Genomic DNA, 16,854 nt, shown 5'->3' on the forward strand with positions numbered 1-16,854 from the left:
CTGCATTAGCAAGTTGCAAGCTGTTTGTTTATGCACGTACTGTATTGAACTATAGAGTAACCAACATATATTTCCATTAACATTACGATCCAAGTAAGTGTAAGCAACCCTTGGCAGATAAATAACACAGACACATTTTAATTACAATCAGCACAAGTCACTGAAGTTAAATCACAGCCAATGCTATCTAAGTTAATTAATGGGACAATATAGCAAACCTCTATTACTTATTAGGCCTACACTAAATACATCATAAATTTTGTGATGAATAGTATCATTAAGTCAAATTCAGTTAGCCAACACAGGAAATAATCATCGATTGAAAGAGGTTGTTGCAGTTGTTTACTACTATGCATCATGATGCCCTCAGTGTGCGTGGACTTTAATTTAGACTTTCTCACAGAACGTTTTGAAGTTGCAGTGTTCTGCATTTTAAAGAAAGGACTTTAGACACTCACCGAGTCAATGAAGCAGCGGTGTAATCGAATAGTTGAACTGGAAGCAGAAGCACTTTGACTACAACTAAACTTTTGACAATTTTAGCAGACGGAGCGGAGCATTCATTTCCACACAAACAAACAAAACATAACCAAGCAAAGGCAACATCTTTAATTTCCTGGCCCCGAATCTGTTTATGATGGCAATTTTCTCAAGCGGTTAATATCGATAATGGATCTGTACTTCTCATGAGTAATGACAACACACTTAAAAGGAACAAAATGTTTTTTAGCGAGGTGTGAGATGCCACTAAAGTTGTGTGTACAGAGGAAGTCCGGCTCAAATGGGAAAAATGGCATTGTTCCCTGCTTTCAGGCGATACAATTATGTGTACTGTAGCAAGGTAAGAGTTTAACATAATAATCTCTGTCGCCGCTGCCACTGCGCCCTGATATATCTCATATAACCCTTTAGCCTTATCAATATTTCCACAGCCAGTTAGTTTTCTCCTCTCCCGCCACTTCACATTTAACAGCCGCACTCCATTAGCCAATGTACACATTGCCACAGGCTGACATTCTTTTGCAAAAGCAGAAAAGCCATTTAATTTCTTTCGTTTCTCCTTCAGGCTCGGACACCAAGTGCTCTTTAAACAAATGAAATAAGACGGTATTATTTCTGAAATAATGGGAAGTTTAACCGGATGCGTTTCTGAGGGCCGCGGGCTACCTGTGGAGCCTCCTGCAAATAGCGAGGAGTGGAGGGAGCTACCCGGTGAGGATGGAAAAAAAAAAATAAAATAAAATAAAAAATTCTCTCCCTCGTAGCCCGGTTGCGAGATTTTGCTTGCCTGCTTTATCATTCAACGCTGGCTAATAACAGTAGAGGCAGTTATTGACGATCCCTGTGATGCGCTGGTAAATGCAGGCCGTCGGGGGAGCATTACCGAGCTCTGGCCGCGGTGGGAAAACTTGTTTCTCGTCTTTGTCGAGTAAAGAAGTGTGTGGCTCAAGCAGGCCTGCTGGAGGCGAGGAGAAAGAAAAATCAAATAAGTTGGTGCGCGCTGATGAGCAGGAGAAGGGCACAAGGGACGCCACTGAAGTGAAGTTTTATTAGGTGCCTCTGCCAAGTTTATGGAATCCAGCGTGGGCTGTGAGGCTGAATGTGTGTGTGTGTGCGCCAGACAGAGAATGGATTTTTTTTTTTTTTTTTTTAAGCGTGATCCCTCCTATCTATTTCTCTACTGGATCATACCACGGGTAGGACAGAGGAGGCGGTCAAGTGTTATGACACTTCCGAAGATATGAGCGCTTTCGACACTGTGCCCACTTTCCGCTTTAATCCGAGCCTCGGATTTAACCCTGGGACAAGTCATGCGGAACCATGTAGAAAACTTTTGAAAACCTGCCACAGCAAACACAATCTGTGCTCTGTTATGCTACACTCTGACAAACTTGTTAAAACATTTCTAATGTGGTGATTACGTGGGATAGAGAGGCACTAATTTAGGTTTTCAATCGGAAAGAAGGCTGAAAATGAGAGTACACGCTAGTCTAGGGACAAGTTATATTCTTCCTACGCAATCTTGTCCATTTGTCGACAAAAAGCTTCACCGCCAATAATAAGTTTAGTCTGGAGTTTCTGATCATTAATGGCAAAAACAAGACACAACCATGGGTTATCTGGATGCTATTTCAGCGGAATCTTGAGTTGTAGACAGAACCAAATCACCACTTGTAGATGTGCCCAAGAAAAAACGAACACAGCCACCAGTTAGAATTGAAACCCTAACCCTAGCTCTTACCCTAGCTCTAACCCTAGCTCTAACCCTAGCTCTAACCCTAGCTCTAACCCTAGCTCTAACCCTAGCCCTAACCCTAGCCCTAACCTTCAGGGTGTCAGGAAGGGTAACAGCGTTCAACCCAAGTCAAACTGTGCAAGAACCCCTAGAAATGCTCATCTCATTTGTCTTTAGAGACAAAAAAGCTTCTTTCAACTCTAAAACCAGAAGGGCTTGTAAAAACGGGGAGATGTAAGACAAAGGTCTGGCATCAGCTATATATCCGTGCCCTAAACACAAGTTTCTCTTCTCTTCAGTTCGCTCTCCACCTTAACCCACTACCGGAGCTTCTGCAGAGGCTGCATGACACAGCCGGCAATTAAAGTACATTAAAACCCACAGAGCCGGATTGCTGCAATTTGCATAAAGCAACATCCCTCGTCAAAGTTATAACACAGCCTATAACCACACGCAGACATAAAACACAGATTTTTCGACACTATGGGAAGAAAATACAGTTTTACCCTTATACAGTGTGTTTGGACAATAACTTACTGAACTTTCAAAGTTTAGCTGTTGTCCAAACATCTTACAATTATACAATGAGTATGGACTTAAAGTGCAGACTTTCAGCTTTAGTTTGAGGGTATTCACATTTAAATTGGGGGAAAGGTTTAGGAATTACAGCTGTTTTTATACACAATCCTACAGACTGTATAAACCTGATAATGCGCCTAAAAAGCATCAGACGATTAAGGCTTCTTCAGTATAAAAATAATCAAGCAATAGCTATTTTCATTGTAAGTTTGCACTGTCACACAATCTATCCAATTTGACACACCGATAAAAGTGCCAATTTGCCAGTATCCCCTTTCAGGCCAGGACAAATCGAACCAACGTCAAACGACTACCGACAAAAAGCATGGTCAGCACCCCAAACAAAAGGTCTGGAGAAGAAAAATGTACTTCGGCACATAGTCAGTTCTGCCACCAATGGCCGGATGCACCTGCAAGAAAGAATAGCACTCTACTCAGCAGGTGGTAGTGGTGTGTATTTGTCATTACAGACTGGAAACCGCAAGAGCAACTACTAGCGAGTAATCTAGGACGACCTACAGACCTAGCAGGGCTCGGTCCTCAATCATGCTCAACAGTCCGTCAACAGTTTATTCACAGAAATGATTTGCCTATTTGAATGTTCAGATAAGATGAAGACACTGCTGATCTAGTTGAAAAGTTTCAGACGGGGCTCAGGCTAGTGCCAACGGTGAGGGAAACATTGCAAAAACCACATCCATAGACAGCGCAACATTGAGGCTTAGTGTGTCACGGCTTTTATGCTAAGTCTATACAGGGGAGGCAGAAGTACTTGAGGGGTTTTGTTGAGCGGAATCCAAGAAAAGTTGTTTCTTTTCCCACTTAACATGTCTCGTCTCCGTAATAATGGTTCAGATCTGGTTTCCTTCCTTAATGGCTTCTAGCTTCCTTCACTTCTTTGCCCTTCGCACAATCCCCACCTCTGCTACCTCCGTCTTTTTTTTTTTTTTTTCTCCAGGGGAAGCAGAGGCGTTCCAACTATCGTTTATATAGAGCACAGGGCAACTACAGGCTAAAGTTCACTTTACATACATATGTATATGTAAATACGTAACTGTGGCTACCCACACTGCAAAGTACACTCGCTAAATTAATCCAGACGGGCAAAGATGCACAATTGAACACAACCAGGAGAAAACCGTTAATAGGGTTTTATCTATGGTACATTAGCTAACGCCCAGACAGACATGTATACACACATACACAAACAAACACTTTGCCACCCTCCCCACTTCCTCCTCCCTCCCCCCCATTGCCTACTCTACAGCTAGTGTTTTTGCGACTGCATCCGCGGTTTCAAGCCGCCACTTCAGTTGAGTACCAAACAAAGCAGCCATTAATGGTTAAAGCGCCCAGCTGGTAACCTCCCACCACCAAAGAACGCAAACAGGCACACACGCGCGCACACACCTTTAATGACATCTTTTCTGCGGCACATTAGCTATTGTGCGGTAATTAATGGGAGAGTCATGGCGTTCAAAAAGCCAGTCTTCTCTCTGCAGTCTGCGAGCTCTACAGCACAACAATGGCTTAATGAGTAAACACACCGCGCGTCTCATGAATAAATTATTTGTGCCTCGCAATTAATTTTCCCTATTGAAGTTTGAGAGAGAGAGAGACGAAAAAAAAACAGGACTGTTACCAGTCTTCATAAATCAAAAGAAGGGAGGGGGTAGGGAGAAAGACAGCAACTTCGTGTGTGTTTGTGATTTGTGAGATTCTGTCTGTGTGTATTTGATTAATCAGTACTTTCCTTCTGGGTTTGTGGATGAGGTTACATACGTTTTTTTTTTTCTTCTCTCCACTTTGATTGCGTTTGTCTGCAAGTGTTAGCATGTTTTACACAAATTGGTGTTTGTTTAAACGTGTTTACTCGTCTCTGGGGTGTATATACATATATGGAGATACAACTTACTGAGAGGAGCTTCCACGCGATCGGTCGGACCTGGCGCGGGATTCCAGACCAGCTGAGTTTCCGTAGCTCCTCTGCAAACAAACAGAACAACAATACATCAGGGTTCATTGTAAATTAGCCACCAATTAGCCTGGACATTACGGAAGGTACAAAGATCACACTTTGCCTTTTAGACGCCAACAATTTTCCTTGGTGATGGTTTATTAAGGTACTTGCTCCAATTCCAAGCATTCATGTGCATGTTAGTTGGACGAGTACCACCCACCTAGACCAGACCACCCCACAGCAATGACACAAACCCTCACAAAATGTCATGTTAATGCTCAAAAAAGACAATTGCCAGGAAATACACTGTTATTTATTTACTGAATTGCTTAAATATCAATCACACAAAAGAGGCATTGTAACAAACTAAACACAAATTGAAATGGATTCATGTTTGGACAGACAGACCTGTCACAATGGTTATAAAATCAAACTGATCATGACCCTTTTTCATAATCCTCAGAATAGTTTTAATTGTCTGAAAATAGCTGGAAGACAGACAGAAATGTCCATTTACCAATGGCGCACTTTTAATGATGTCAACTCGTCTTCTTCTGTTGGTGTATTGGCACCTGAAGGTAACAGTAGTGCCACCAGCTGGTGATATGGTGAGAGTGCTGAATCACTGAATTGCAGCCGTCCAACAAGTTTGAAAAACAAGCCCTCGACTAAGAAAGTTGAATCAATCTCCATCATTCATATAACAATGAATCGTCAAGTTTCCAGTGTGTGAAAGTCTGATAAATGGTAGAAAATCATTATTTTCCTAGTAGGTATCACGTAATGAGTGTCTAGACTGTACTATAGAGTGATGCAGAGTTTGTTAAAGATGTGCTCTGCATCAGAGAATCCATCGCCAGTCGGCTTCTATCCCTTGTTTTGAACATTTCTGTCCAACAAAAATGTGGCACTTTTTCAATAGTAGGTGTTTCTGTGTCTGAAAATGAAACCTTTCCTCAAGCTCCACCAGAATGAATTTGCATTCACTAGCAAATGAATCATGGCGACGTGAATCACCAGCTAAACCACCAAATCCTCACTGTCCAAACTTCCCTACCCGAGCGGCTTTTCGTTCCGTGTAAATATAGGATCGGTTGGAAGTGGATTATTAACTACATTTCCCCCAGCTTGGAAGCGAGAGCCTGTAGGGTATAATGTAAAATAAATCTGATGGAGAGGTGCAAATTGAACTTTAAATTGGTGGAGAGCGGACCCCTTTGGCCCCACGAGGACCCAGAAAATATGGTGTCTCTTCCCTGTCCAATACTCACACATGGCAGCGGGAGAAGATGGTGGAGGGTGGGGGAACCGACAGTGACTCCAGAGAAGTCTTCTCTTTCATCGTGTTTTCAGGTGTGGGATGAAATTTTACTGCTCCAAATGAGGCAGCGTTTCAAAAACAGAGGTAAAGCTATTGTTTCGCTGCAGTACTTCGGTAACAACGTTAGTTCAGGGATCAAATCTAACTTTCCTCATGTCGTAAGGTCTCTACACAGTACATTGGAAAGCACATTTTCTCAATCTCATCCTGACTCATATTGGGCTATGGGGTTCATATAAGATTTCAGTGAATTTCAATCCTCTTCACAACAGTGGAGTCAGATGAAGCACAATAAAAAGGTTTCAGGCAGTTTAGATGTTTTGATTATGATCCATCGCACAGTGCCATCAGAGAGTGGCATCAAACATGAGGTCATAAAGAACCACCTTTAACGGGAAAGAAGAAGGAGTCGAGCAATAAATGGTACGGCCCCCACAGAGCCCTGTTCTGAACATCATTGAGTCAGGGTTACATTAATAAAAAGAAGAAAATCACACAGACAAACCCATAAGAAGTGTACCAAGTTCTCCGAGATGCAACAAAACAACCAGATACCTTGAAAACTGTGGGAAAATGTACCAAGGAGAAGGTCATTCGATTCAAGTTTTTTTCCTCTTCTGTTTATTCTGTTCCGATACATAAAACCCATGACATTGGCTCTGAAAGCTCTTCACTTTACTTTTAGTGACTTCTGCTTCTTCCACTGCACTTTATATTCTCAAGCCAAATAACGAGAGGGAAGTGAAATCACCGAACGACCTCGCCTACCATTATCACTCAGTTTGGAACACGGAGGATATATGATTACATGCGTTATTCAGCAGTATTTCTTAAGAGCAGGAGATCCCAGGATGAGTTCTCGCCAACATTAACTCATCCATTATTCACAGATAGGGCTCCCCTCTGGCCGCCGCGCCAGTCCGCGGACCCCCATTAGCATTCAACGGGACGCGCCGCCACAGCCGAACTGAGACAAACATAAAAACCCAATGAAAGTCTCGTCCCTTGTAATTGCGCTTCCACAGTTTTGCCTGCATTCCGACAGTACAGGAAAGTCGAGAAATTGATTTACGTGCAAATGAAATGGCATGGCCTTAAAATACTTTTCTGAGTTAAAAAAAGAAGAAGAAGAGGAAACAAATGTACTTAATGAATAAGGCAAATTCCTCCTCCACTCTTATTCAAGGCACTAGCTTGGAAATTGATAAGCCCTTAGCACGGAGTGAACAGTATTGATTAGTGCTGCCAAATGACTCTGCCTTGCCTGTTCTTCAAGGCAAATGCAACGGAGAGCCAGTGACAGATAGGAGAATAGGAAATAGCAATCAGCTAAACAGCGATGGGCTAAGTCCATTGGCTAAATTGAGTGAAACGCATTAGAGCCTGTTCAGCTGATGGGAGTAGCTATTTATTCACTATGGTTCCTACGCATCTTCTACTTAAAATTTCTCCCTCACCTTGTCCCCGGTGACTTTAATTGTATAGAAATTCAATACAGTGATCTAGTATGCGGTAAGGCTCTGTTGGTTCAGAGACAGTCAGAGCCCCACGGTGGTGGAAGGCTTCGATTATCCCAAGGCTACCTGTGCAGGTTTGAAAACAATCACTGGAAAAAAGAAAAGAATCTCAGACATGACACGGATCATAAAGGTTGCAAACAGATGAAAGGTTTTTCATCTGTGTGTGCGCAGCTAAATAAATACTAAATTCTATACATTTACCTGTTCTTATCACACTTCAGCAAAAAAGGAGCAGTTGGTGTTAGAAGGTGTCAAAGACTACAAGTTTTAAAATGTCAAAAAAAAAAAAAAAAAAAAACTAGGGATCAGAAAGAAGTGAGCAGTCTTCAGGAACCCTCTCATCTCTGCATGGGGCTACCAGCCCGAGGCTACAAGAGCACCTGAATTTCAGACAGACATTTCTGCCGGTGGTTGTGGCTGTCCTATGGATAATGTAGGTTCCGGGTTTGGAAAAGAGAGAGGAATACATGGGATACAGACAGGCAGCATCTCTGGTGCTACGTTAGGAATTCTCATTTTTTGCAATTTTAATTCTCGAGTCTGACATTGTGGTCCGCGCAATGCAAAATTCAATACTGGATCGGTGTAGGGCATACTTTTTTAACAATTTATGATGTTTAAGGCTATCTTCAAAGTTTTCACCACTGGCAGAATTGTCTGAGCATGCAAATATAGCCTCCATTTTTTTCCAGTTTTTAAGAAGTCTTTCTGGTTGATGTTTAAAAAAAAATCTATCATATCTAAAAACCTGCTGATATCCAAGTACTATTTCTAGTTGGGCATTTTCTTCCTTCCACCAAGAAATGGAGGCTTTGCTGCATAATTATCTTAGCCATTCCTTAAAACTACGTGCAGAGCTAACCGGACACGAGCAAGAATCGGTGTTGGAAACTGCAGTAAAAATCCCAAAGGAGGCGAATAATACTGATGATTATTCGCGGTTTTCCAAAAAACATCATGTTTTGCACCTTTATGGAGAAACCCTACACTGGAGAAGGAGGCTAATTTTTGACTATCCAAAAGCAATACGCAGTCGTATCAAATTCAGACCACTTTGGTGGTCTGAAAAACACTGGTCTACTAGCGTGCATGTAAATGGATTGTGTATTGATGCCAGAAGAGGTGAGTTTGTACTGCGGCCCTGTCTCGGTACTGGAATCATCCTTGTCCTGGTCTGTTTCACAGGTTCAAGATGACCTGTGGTTATCAGCCAACACTACTATATGTCAAAGGGCTGATACGTTTGCCACTTGCACCTGCGCTTTGGTATATGCCCTGAGAATCTCTGACTAAGCTACTCGCAGCAACATCTTCCTTTAAGAAAAGCAGATTGCGGGCAGTGGAAGTTCTACAGAAACCATCTGCAGCAGCCTTTAAGGGTGAAGCTGTTATCCTACGTGTACCTCCACATTCATTATGCTCCGAACAGCTAGTCAAGGGTGCCTCTCCCCTTGCCTTGCACCCTTTGAACCTTCATTTGCACTGTCAGACAAAGAAATGAGTCCATGAATCTTGGGTGACTCGGGCTTAATTAAACTATGTTATATTTCACCTGCCTGGCATTAATCTCACCACGGGGGGTATAGGGAGGAGGGGGTGAAGGGGAGCGTGGCGTACGTTCTCTAATGGTCTTTACATCCCGATGCTGCAGCGATTTCCAGAAAGCCCCCGTCGCTTCTGGCCAAACATTATGTAGGGATGACATGAGGGAGAACGGCTGTGTGGATAGCCTGGGCATGTATTAGTGTGTAGAAAGTGCAGAGGGCAAATATTTACTTGGACCATGTGGCCAGCAGATCGAGCAGATGTGCCCTTTAGACCCATATATAACATAGAGAGAAAAACCGCAGACACAGAAAATAGCAGGGATCTGCACCGCTGCAAAATCCAATTCCCAGTTACCTAAACGTGAGCCCCGGTGGCTTACAGGCCCACGGTTTGACTCGCAGACTGTTGATGCACCACGACGCACGGCGCACGGAAAGACAATCGCAAATTCGACGGAATCTTTCGTCAGATTCTTCCAGTTTCACACGTTTTAATTAGTCCTGGGATAAAAGGCTTCTCTGAGAGGAGATCTGCATGAGGAAACCTATAATCCATAATCCATCTGTGAAATAGACTCTGATGCGATGCATTATTCTAATGCAAATTCGCTCTCATAAGAAATATGTCTAACCCCTTTTCCTAAACGGTTACTTTATAGCCGTGCTCATCTCCAATTCCTGAGAAATCATTTCTGAGGAAAACGAAACTCAATTTCCCCACAGTGGGCAGAGACCGAGAGGGCGACATGAGCATAGTTGACATACAGGCTAAATTGCAGATGTCGTTTCATTAGTGAGAGGCGAGCTCATCTCTCAAAAAACATATCTGACTCTCTGGGGCATCTCTCGCGCATTATGAATGAGACAGCCAAGCACCGAGCTCCACCGGAATAAATTAAAGGCATTTCGTGACATTTTGAAAATTAATCTGTTGTTTTTTACTCAGCGGGCACTTGTCACAATGTGGGCAAAAAAAAAAAAAAAAAAAAACTTTCTGCTACTGTCCCGGAGGTGACGAGGGACTTGCTGTCCCCGTCAGTTTCAGGGAACAAAGTTAACAATGCAAACAAGGCATTTTCAGCAGTCAAAGTTGTCCCTCTCTATGCAAAGAGACACGTACTAAAGAAGCTCCTAATTGAGACCGTGAAGACACTCTTTTAAGAGGTCCACGCAGAAACGAGGCAAAGGAAACTCATTCGAATGAAAACTCAATTTACAGTCAATTCACCTCAACTGCAATTATTTCAAAGGATACATAGATAAGTGCGGGAAGAACCGAAAATTACCTCAGAGGGCCAATAAAATATCACATTATTATATACGTCGTTGAAAATTAGCATGATCAGTATTGTGGGTGTTTATTATGCTGGCAGCCGCTGGCCTCGGGGGATTAGTCTGGAGAGATAGACTCAACCCTGGAGGAAGGTATATTCCTCGCCGGCATGAAAAAACACCTGTAACATCAGCAATGTGCAACTCAAGGACGACTGCTGCGAGTCTTTTCTCCGTGGTTACTGTATTCCATTATGCATGGAGTTAGAAAGGTGCACTTTGTCTAGGCTGGAGCAAAGCTAGGGACCACAGGGGGTGATTAGGACACCATGTACTTTATGTTGAACACACACAACAGCTGGTCCGATGAGGGACCCTGAGAAGGAATGAACAGCCAATGACTCTGGAAACATTCAGAGGGCAAAATATCCATGTTTGCATTTCATTAAAACTTATTTAACCGGCAGAGATGACCAAAAGTATTATTTAACGGCACTCCGAGAGTAGTTACAAGGGAAGGTAAAGGTCACGTCAAATGAGCATAACATGGATTTTCCCTGCGCAGTCACACATGAACCTTCGCCGACAGCAGCTCCGGTGAAGCACGCGGGGTTGGGTGCCTCGATAAAGGCCACCTCAGCTGTGCTCGCTGAAGGAGGAAAGAATGCGTCTTATTCACCTCTCTGGCCTAGATTCTCTCAACCTATGTGGGGGTTTAACCGCTTACATGTGGGCCACAGGAGCAGTTCTGTAACATTTGGCCACCACGCACGTTTTCAAAGGCAAGGGCCAATCCAGAGCAGGTTCTACTCCACACAACTTCAATCAAAATCACCCTGAAAAAGTCTGCAGAAACACAGCCTTGTGGGATTGTCCAGGTAGGCGGAAAATTCACAGGCAATGAGCCTTTTGGTTTAGCCAATATTGCTAGTGGCTTAAGTATGACTTGTTATACAGACTGGCGTGCTCTGTAAAAACACCACCCAAACACTAGTCGGCAGTGTGTCTTTTTTTTGCCAGTTGGGTTCATTTTTGTTTCTACTTCCTGTTTCACTTTACACAATGGCAACGGAAACTTTTGCTGAAATTTGGCCAGAGACAAGTCAAACAAATGTTTGCATCTCCCAACCTCTTCATTTAACCTTTCCTTGACCTGTTTCGCCTTTATTGGTCCAAACCAATCAATTTGAAAATTGCGGAGATTGAGAAGCAATCGTAACGACACCGTCAAATTGACACACAAGTATAAACTATATTAATAGTGCCTTCACCTATTTGCACTAGGTGCATTTCAACCAACAATAAACAACATTGATGTCCACAGAGTCCTTAACATGTGAGAGTTCTTTTAACTCAATGGTGAAATTCAACCTACTGGAGAAATGGCCGATCAAAGTCAATCAGGAGCAGTGCAAAAAGTGCAGGCAGACAAAGTTAGTTGGAATCAGAAAGGTTCTTGTTGTTTCGAGGTCAGAAAGCTGGCAGATCGTTAATAGCGGCCATGCTACAGTGGTGAGCATTTTTTTACTAAGCGTGAAACTTAGTGTGTCTCCATTTAAACATTCCACACAGTTTAGTGTTTCATTTTGTTTCCCCAAGCTTAACTTTGGCATTTCTGACCCCAGACGTTGCCTTAGGGATGAAAATGAACATTGCTAAGTGCCAATGCCAACATATTGTCATCAATTATGTCATTGGGACATTGCTGTCCAACAATAAAGTGATACAAAGCCTCTAGTGAACAAACTAGTCCACATATGAAGCAGCTTGAGATGAACCAGTCAACAAAACATCAGACTCCAGCACCAAATAACATTCTTTGCTTCCCCATTTCAAAATGTAAAGTAACCCTTAAAAGGACGAGTTTTCATACAAACTGCAATGTTTAATCAAAGGGTTGTTCTTTCACTCTTTTTCTGTAACCCCTTGTCCTCTGGAGGGTCATGGCAGGCTGGAGTCCGTCCCAGCTGTCACTGGACGAGAGGCCGGCTACACCTTGGACAGGTCGCCAGTCTATCGCTAACCCAGAGAGACAGACAACCATTCCCACTCACACTTGTGGCCAATTTAAAATCACCAGTTAACCTAACGAGCGCGTGTTTGGATGGTGGGAAGAAGCCGGAGCACCCGGAGAGAATCAAAGGGTTGCGCCGTAATAAATTATTTCTTTCTCAACAGTTATTTCTAAAGATTTATGAAGGCACAAAGAACAATGATGTCTGCCTGCTCGTATGGGTGTGAGATCACAAAGCACTTTTGTCCCCCCAGAGGGCACGGACAAATGACATATTCTGTCATTTGATTTGGAGGACTTGGATGGTTCAATCCATTTGTCTTGATAAGAGCTTTTTATAAAAGGCAATCAAATTTCACTGTTTCTAAACATTTCTCCTATGACCCTAGACGGGCAGAAAAATGGTGCCTTGACAAAAGAGGTGACGTACAAATCAGGTGATTGTGGCAGACCATGGCAGACCATGGTTAGGGCATATATCACACGGGTGTATATGGCAAATTCATTTTCTATGCATGATTTTCTTGATTACCGTCATTCTCAGAATAAAAAGGAAAAAAATGCACAAATGAATCTCAACCTTGCGTAGGAGAAGAATGATACTACACTTTACTTGTAAATGTTGAAGGGAGCAGCAGTTTTTGTACGTTGAACAAGGAATCGTTTTCAGCTTCTAATGAAAATTGCCACAGTGATGTTAGAATGTGGGAAGCAAACCCAAAGGACACATTTAATTTAATCAAAAAACTTGATGAAAGAAATGCGAGAAGATGGCTGTGGGCTGGATATCGCATCCACCGAGAACCTGACTAAGGTTTTAAGTTTGATCAGACAAAAAAAAAAATAAATGCATGTACATAGTCAAGTACAAGCACTAGAATTAATACGTCCATTGATGTATGCATGGAGGACTGCGTGCTCCTGAGTTGAGCTATGGGAGCTCGGCTGGACAAGTGAGAGCGTTTACTATACAAGAAATATGAAAAAAAAAAAAATCAAATGGGGTAACTGAGAAAGTACGTGTAAATGTGTGATTGCAAGTGTGTATGCCGGTGTGTGCTCGCACCCCTTCCATGTCTGCCCGTCTGCCAGCCTGTCAGTCAGTCCACCTGCCTGTGTGCACGGCTCTGTGAAGGCCAGTAAGAAGAATAAAAGGGAGCGGGAAAGGGAGGAAGCGCTGTCAGTCAGTGCTGGCTGAGCAGGGAGCTGATGGGAGCACGAGGAAGACGGTTGGCGGGCCGGAGCCATGCACTATTCAGGCATCATTCAGACGGAGCGCGACCACTGAGGCAAAACGCGGCAGGGTTCCCAGGAACACACATATTTACGCACGTGGAGACCACACACACACACACACACGGTTGAAGGTTCTGTTCGTATTCTGCAAATCCCGAATCAACGCAGAGGGTGCTGCAAACGGTAATTTCATCTTTTGCTTACTGCACTGTGACTCGTGAAAGGACCTCGGGCTTAACCACAGGCAGGTTTGTAGCTCTCGCCCTCCCGTCGTACCTTTTTTGTTTGGCATTTCAAATACAATTACTCACGCTACGTGAGAACAGGTAGAGGTCAAGACGAGAGAGAAGTCAAGAGAAAGTACAGTCTGTGCTATTAAATGGGTGTCAGTGGAGTAACCCGGAGCATCTGTCCCGGACGGTATCGCTGTAGTGGAAAGTAGGTGAATGCCATACCTTCTTGAGGGCATCGCTCCGGTGTCATCTGAAACTATTCCGCCACTGAGGTCAGAAAAACAATGCAATCAGGACAGACACCTTTATCATAGAGTGTATTAAAAAGTTAAGCTCCCCTCCTATAAACCTTGAATGCTGTGAGAGAGTCCTGAATGGTCTAACTCATCTAAAGGACAAAGTGATAGCGCCAGGGAGCAGACGGCTCGTAAACTAATGGGACTCTTGTAAAAAGATACTCCCTCCCTGGATTATACCTGCTCAGGAGGCCTGATGGATGGCCCAGATGGCTGGGAGAGGACACCGAGCGTAGATGAGCGTACAGGTGTGACTGTGTGTGTGCGTGTGTGTGTGTGTTCTTTTGTATGAATAACAAGGACTTGTACAGTCGATTCCCTGAGGCTTACCTTGCCTTAAACTGATTTAGATGAGACCGTTTTCACAATATCTGACCAGGTGGCTTTCTTACGAGGTAAAATGCAGACACTTTAAATGCCAGTTAAGCTACCGTGTCAGCTGATGGTCGTACGGGCCTGGGAGAACCCAAAAAACAACTCGTTTCTTTTCATATTTGCCCGTCCGTGGCTTTCATCTTTTTAAGGGCGCAGTGGTGTCTTCTGGAAACCTTCCAGAACGTTTGTAGTTTAAGTTTGAACCCCATGTAAAAACAGAAAACACTCAATCATGTTTAGATCCAAACAACTAACCAAGAAGATCAAAAAGCATTATTAACAGATCCCAGATTTCCTGGTTCTCGAAAAATTCTACACTATCTAAATCTGGTAAACTGTTACAAAAATTTATTTCAGCAAAAATAATGAGTGTCTGGCTTACTGGTTTGGAGTCCTTTTATTCCTGAAATTAAACCTGCAGCAGTGTAAGAATATATGCATAATATGTATATATATGGTTTTTATATGAGATACCCAAGGTCATGGCCAATTTCCTGATTGATGGATAAATCAGCAGAGGTATAAAAAGAAAATTATTACTAATTATTAACCACACGGTTTGCCTTGAGGTATTAAAAAAAAAAAAAGTAAATTATGGTTAAATTAATCATGCAATACCATTTAGGCTTTAGGTGGATTATTAATATATAGAAAATTATTCATAAATAGAAACATTTTGTCATGTCTGGTCAAGCGTCCAGATATTAAATTGTAAGATTCCGGTAAAACTTTTGGTCGTACGCATGAAATGTCGTTCCCTTCCGCGTAAAGCAGCAACTCTCCGCGGACAGAAGAGTGCAGCACACGGGCCGAGGTCTGTTCAGTCGAGCTTCTTAAAAAAAAAAAAGAAAGGATGGAAATTTTTTACATGGGAGACCACATGGTGTAACGTATGAATAAACTAAGTCAGACAACCTGGGAGGATACCCACGCGGGAGACAGCTGGTGGTTGGACAAACCTTATTAAATCAGGCGCTGCACCTGGAGACACGCGAGGAGGCAACACGCGTGAACACTGAAAGGAAATAACAGAATGCTGCGACTTCAGGATTTAGTATTTCCCACAGTATCCGCTTTCCAAGAATAGGACGGCGAAAACTACACGCGGTGCAGTTTCTCTTACTCCTCTACACCGTTTGTCGAACAGATCCCCCCCCACTAATGTGCTGCCGATTCCCTCCTCTCTCTGTAGAGTTGCCATTTTTCGATTGGTTCACCTACTTAAGACGGCCCCGATGCCGCATCGTCTCTTCCGCCGCGGCGCCCCGGCCCGTGACACCTCTGAGCACTGCCGCGCGCGGCCCCGGCGCTCTTCGGAGGCGAGGCGTCAGGACCCGGCTAAATTGAATCGCGGCCCGCGCTTTGACGGCGTCCCTTAACTTCGCAAACGGCGCCGACGACGGTGAGCCGATCGCGTGGCGACTGCCGCGTGACGGGACTGCGGATGGCGGGAAAGTGGCGGAAAGGGCCCTCCCGGACGCAGTCGCTGCGATGAGCGCGACGGCAGCTGGGAAGGAGTGCAGCGTGAGAAAGAGCTGCAGCACCCCCAACAGAGAGCAGAGGCGCGCACACACACACCGGCGAGCAGGGCAGGCAAAGTATTTCTGTGTGAACGTCAGCAGCAATTGCATTTCCTCTCCCGGCATCGGTGAAAACAGTGTCTCGGTGTTGTGCATGTTCTCGTATGTCATTTGCGCAACACGTGTTCGGCGTCAGGGCCGCGAACGCGGCGCGGAAGCACGTGCGAGAGGCGCATAACGAACGGAATCGGAGCAAATAAAACGAACGGGAAAGAGAGAGCGAGAAAGGGAGCGAAACAAGGAAGGGTTGGAAATGTGGAGGGGAAAAATGGGTGGATTGGAGGGAAGAGAAAAAGGAGAAAGGAAGGAGCATTGCCATAGCAACAGCAGCGTTCCTGCCATCCAGCGGTAACTGCTGGGTGTCGGATGCCCGCTCTCGGCCTTAAAATCCATTAAAAAGAAAAAGATATGCACGGAGACTGTAACTTATAACATGTCACAGAGCGAGCGGCTCACGGAGAGGGAACAACTCTTGACGCAGCCTGTGGAAAAGACAAAAAACAAGGGGAAAAAAAAACGATTTAGAAAACATGCCGTGGTACTTTGTAATTCTTAAAAATGCGTCTCCTCATCGCAAACAGCTTGAAGTGTCACGGACTTTTACTAATTATCTTTATTAAACAGCTAATGGCCCTTTCCACATAAAACGGAGACTGATAATGTATTGAAGGAACAATGCAGATTA

General features: G+C 43.7%; 1 protein-coding gene across 4 annotated transcripts in view; it reads right to left on the minus strand.

The window, feature by feature from the left end:
• Window positions 1–16,854, minus strand: part of tbc1d22a (TBC1 domain family, member 22a) — a 134,411-nt gene that overhangs the window by 103,179 nt on the left and 14,378 nt on the right. For all 4 annotated transcript variants that reach the window (XM_047575833.1, XM_047575832.1, XM_047575830.1 and 1 more), the window contains exon 6: window positions 4,731–4,801. In XM_047575833.1, coding sequence (XP_047431789.1) covers window positions 4,731–4,801 — 71 coding nt within the window. The remainder of the gene's footprint in view (window positions 1–4,730; window positions 4,802–16,854) is intronic.

Source organism: Mugil cephalus, chromosome 22 (genome assembly GCF_022458985.1).
Source record: "Mugil cephalus isolate CIBA_MC_2020 chromosome 22, CIBA_Mcephalus_1.1, whole genome shotgun sequence".
Lineage (NCBI taxonomy): Eukaryota > Metazoa > Chordata > Actinopteri > Mugiliformes > Mugilidae > Mugil > Mugil cephalus.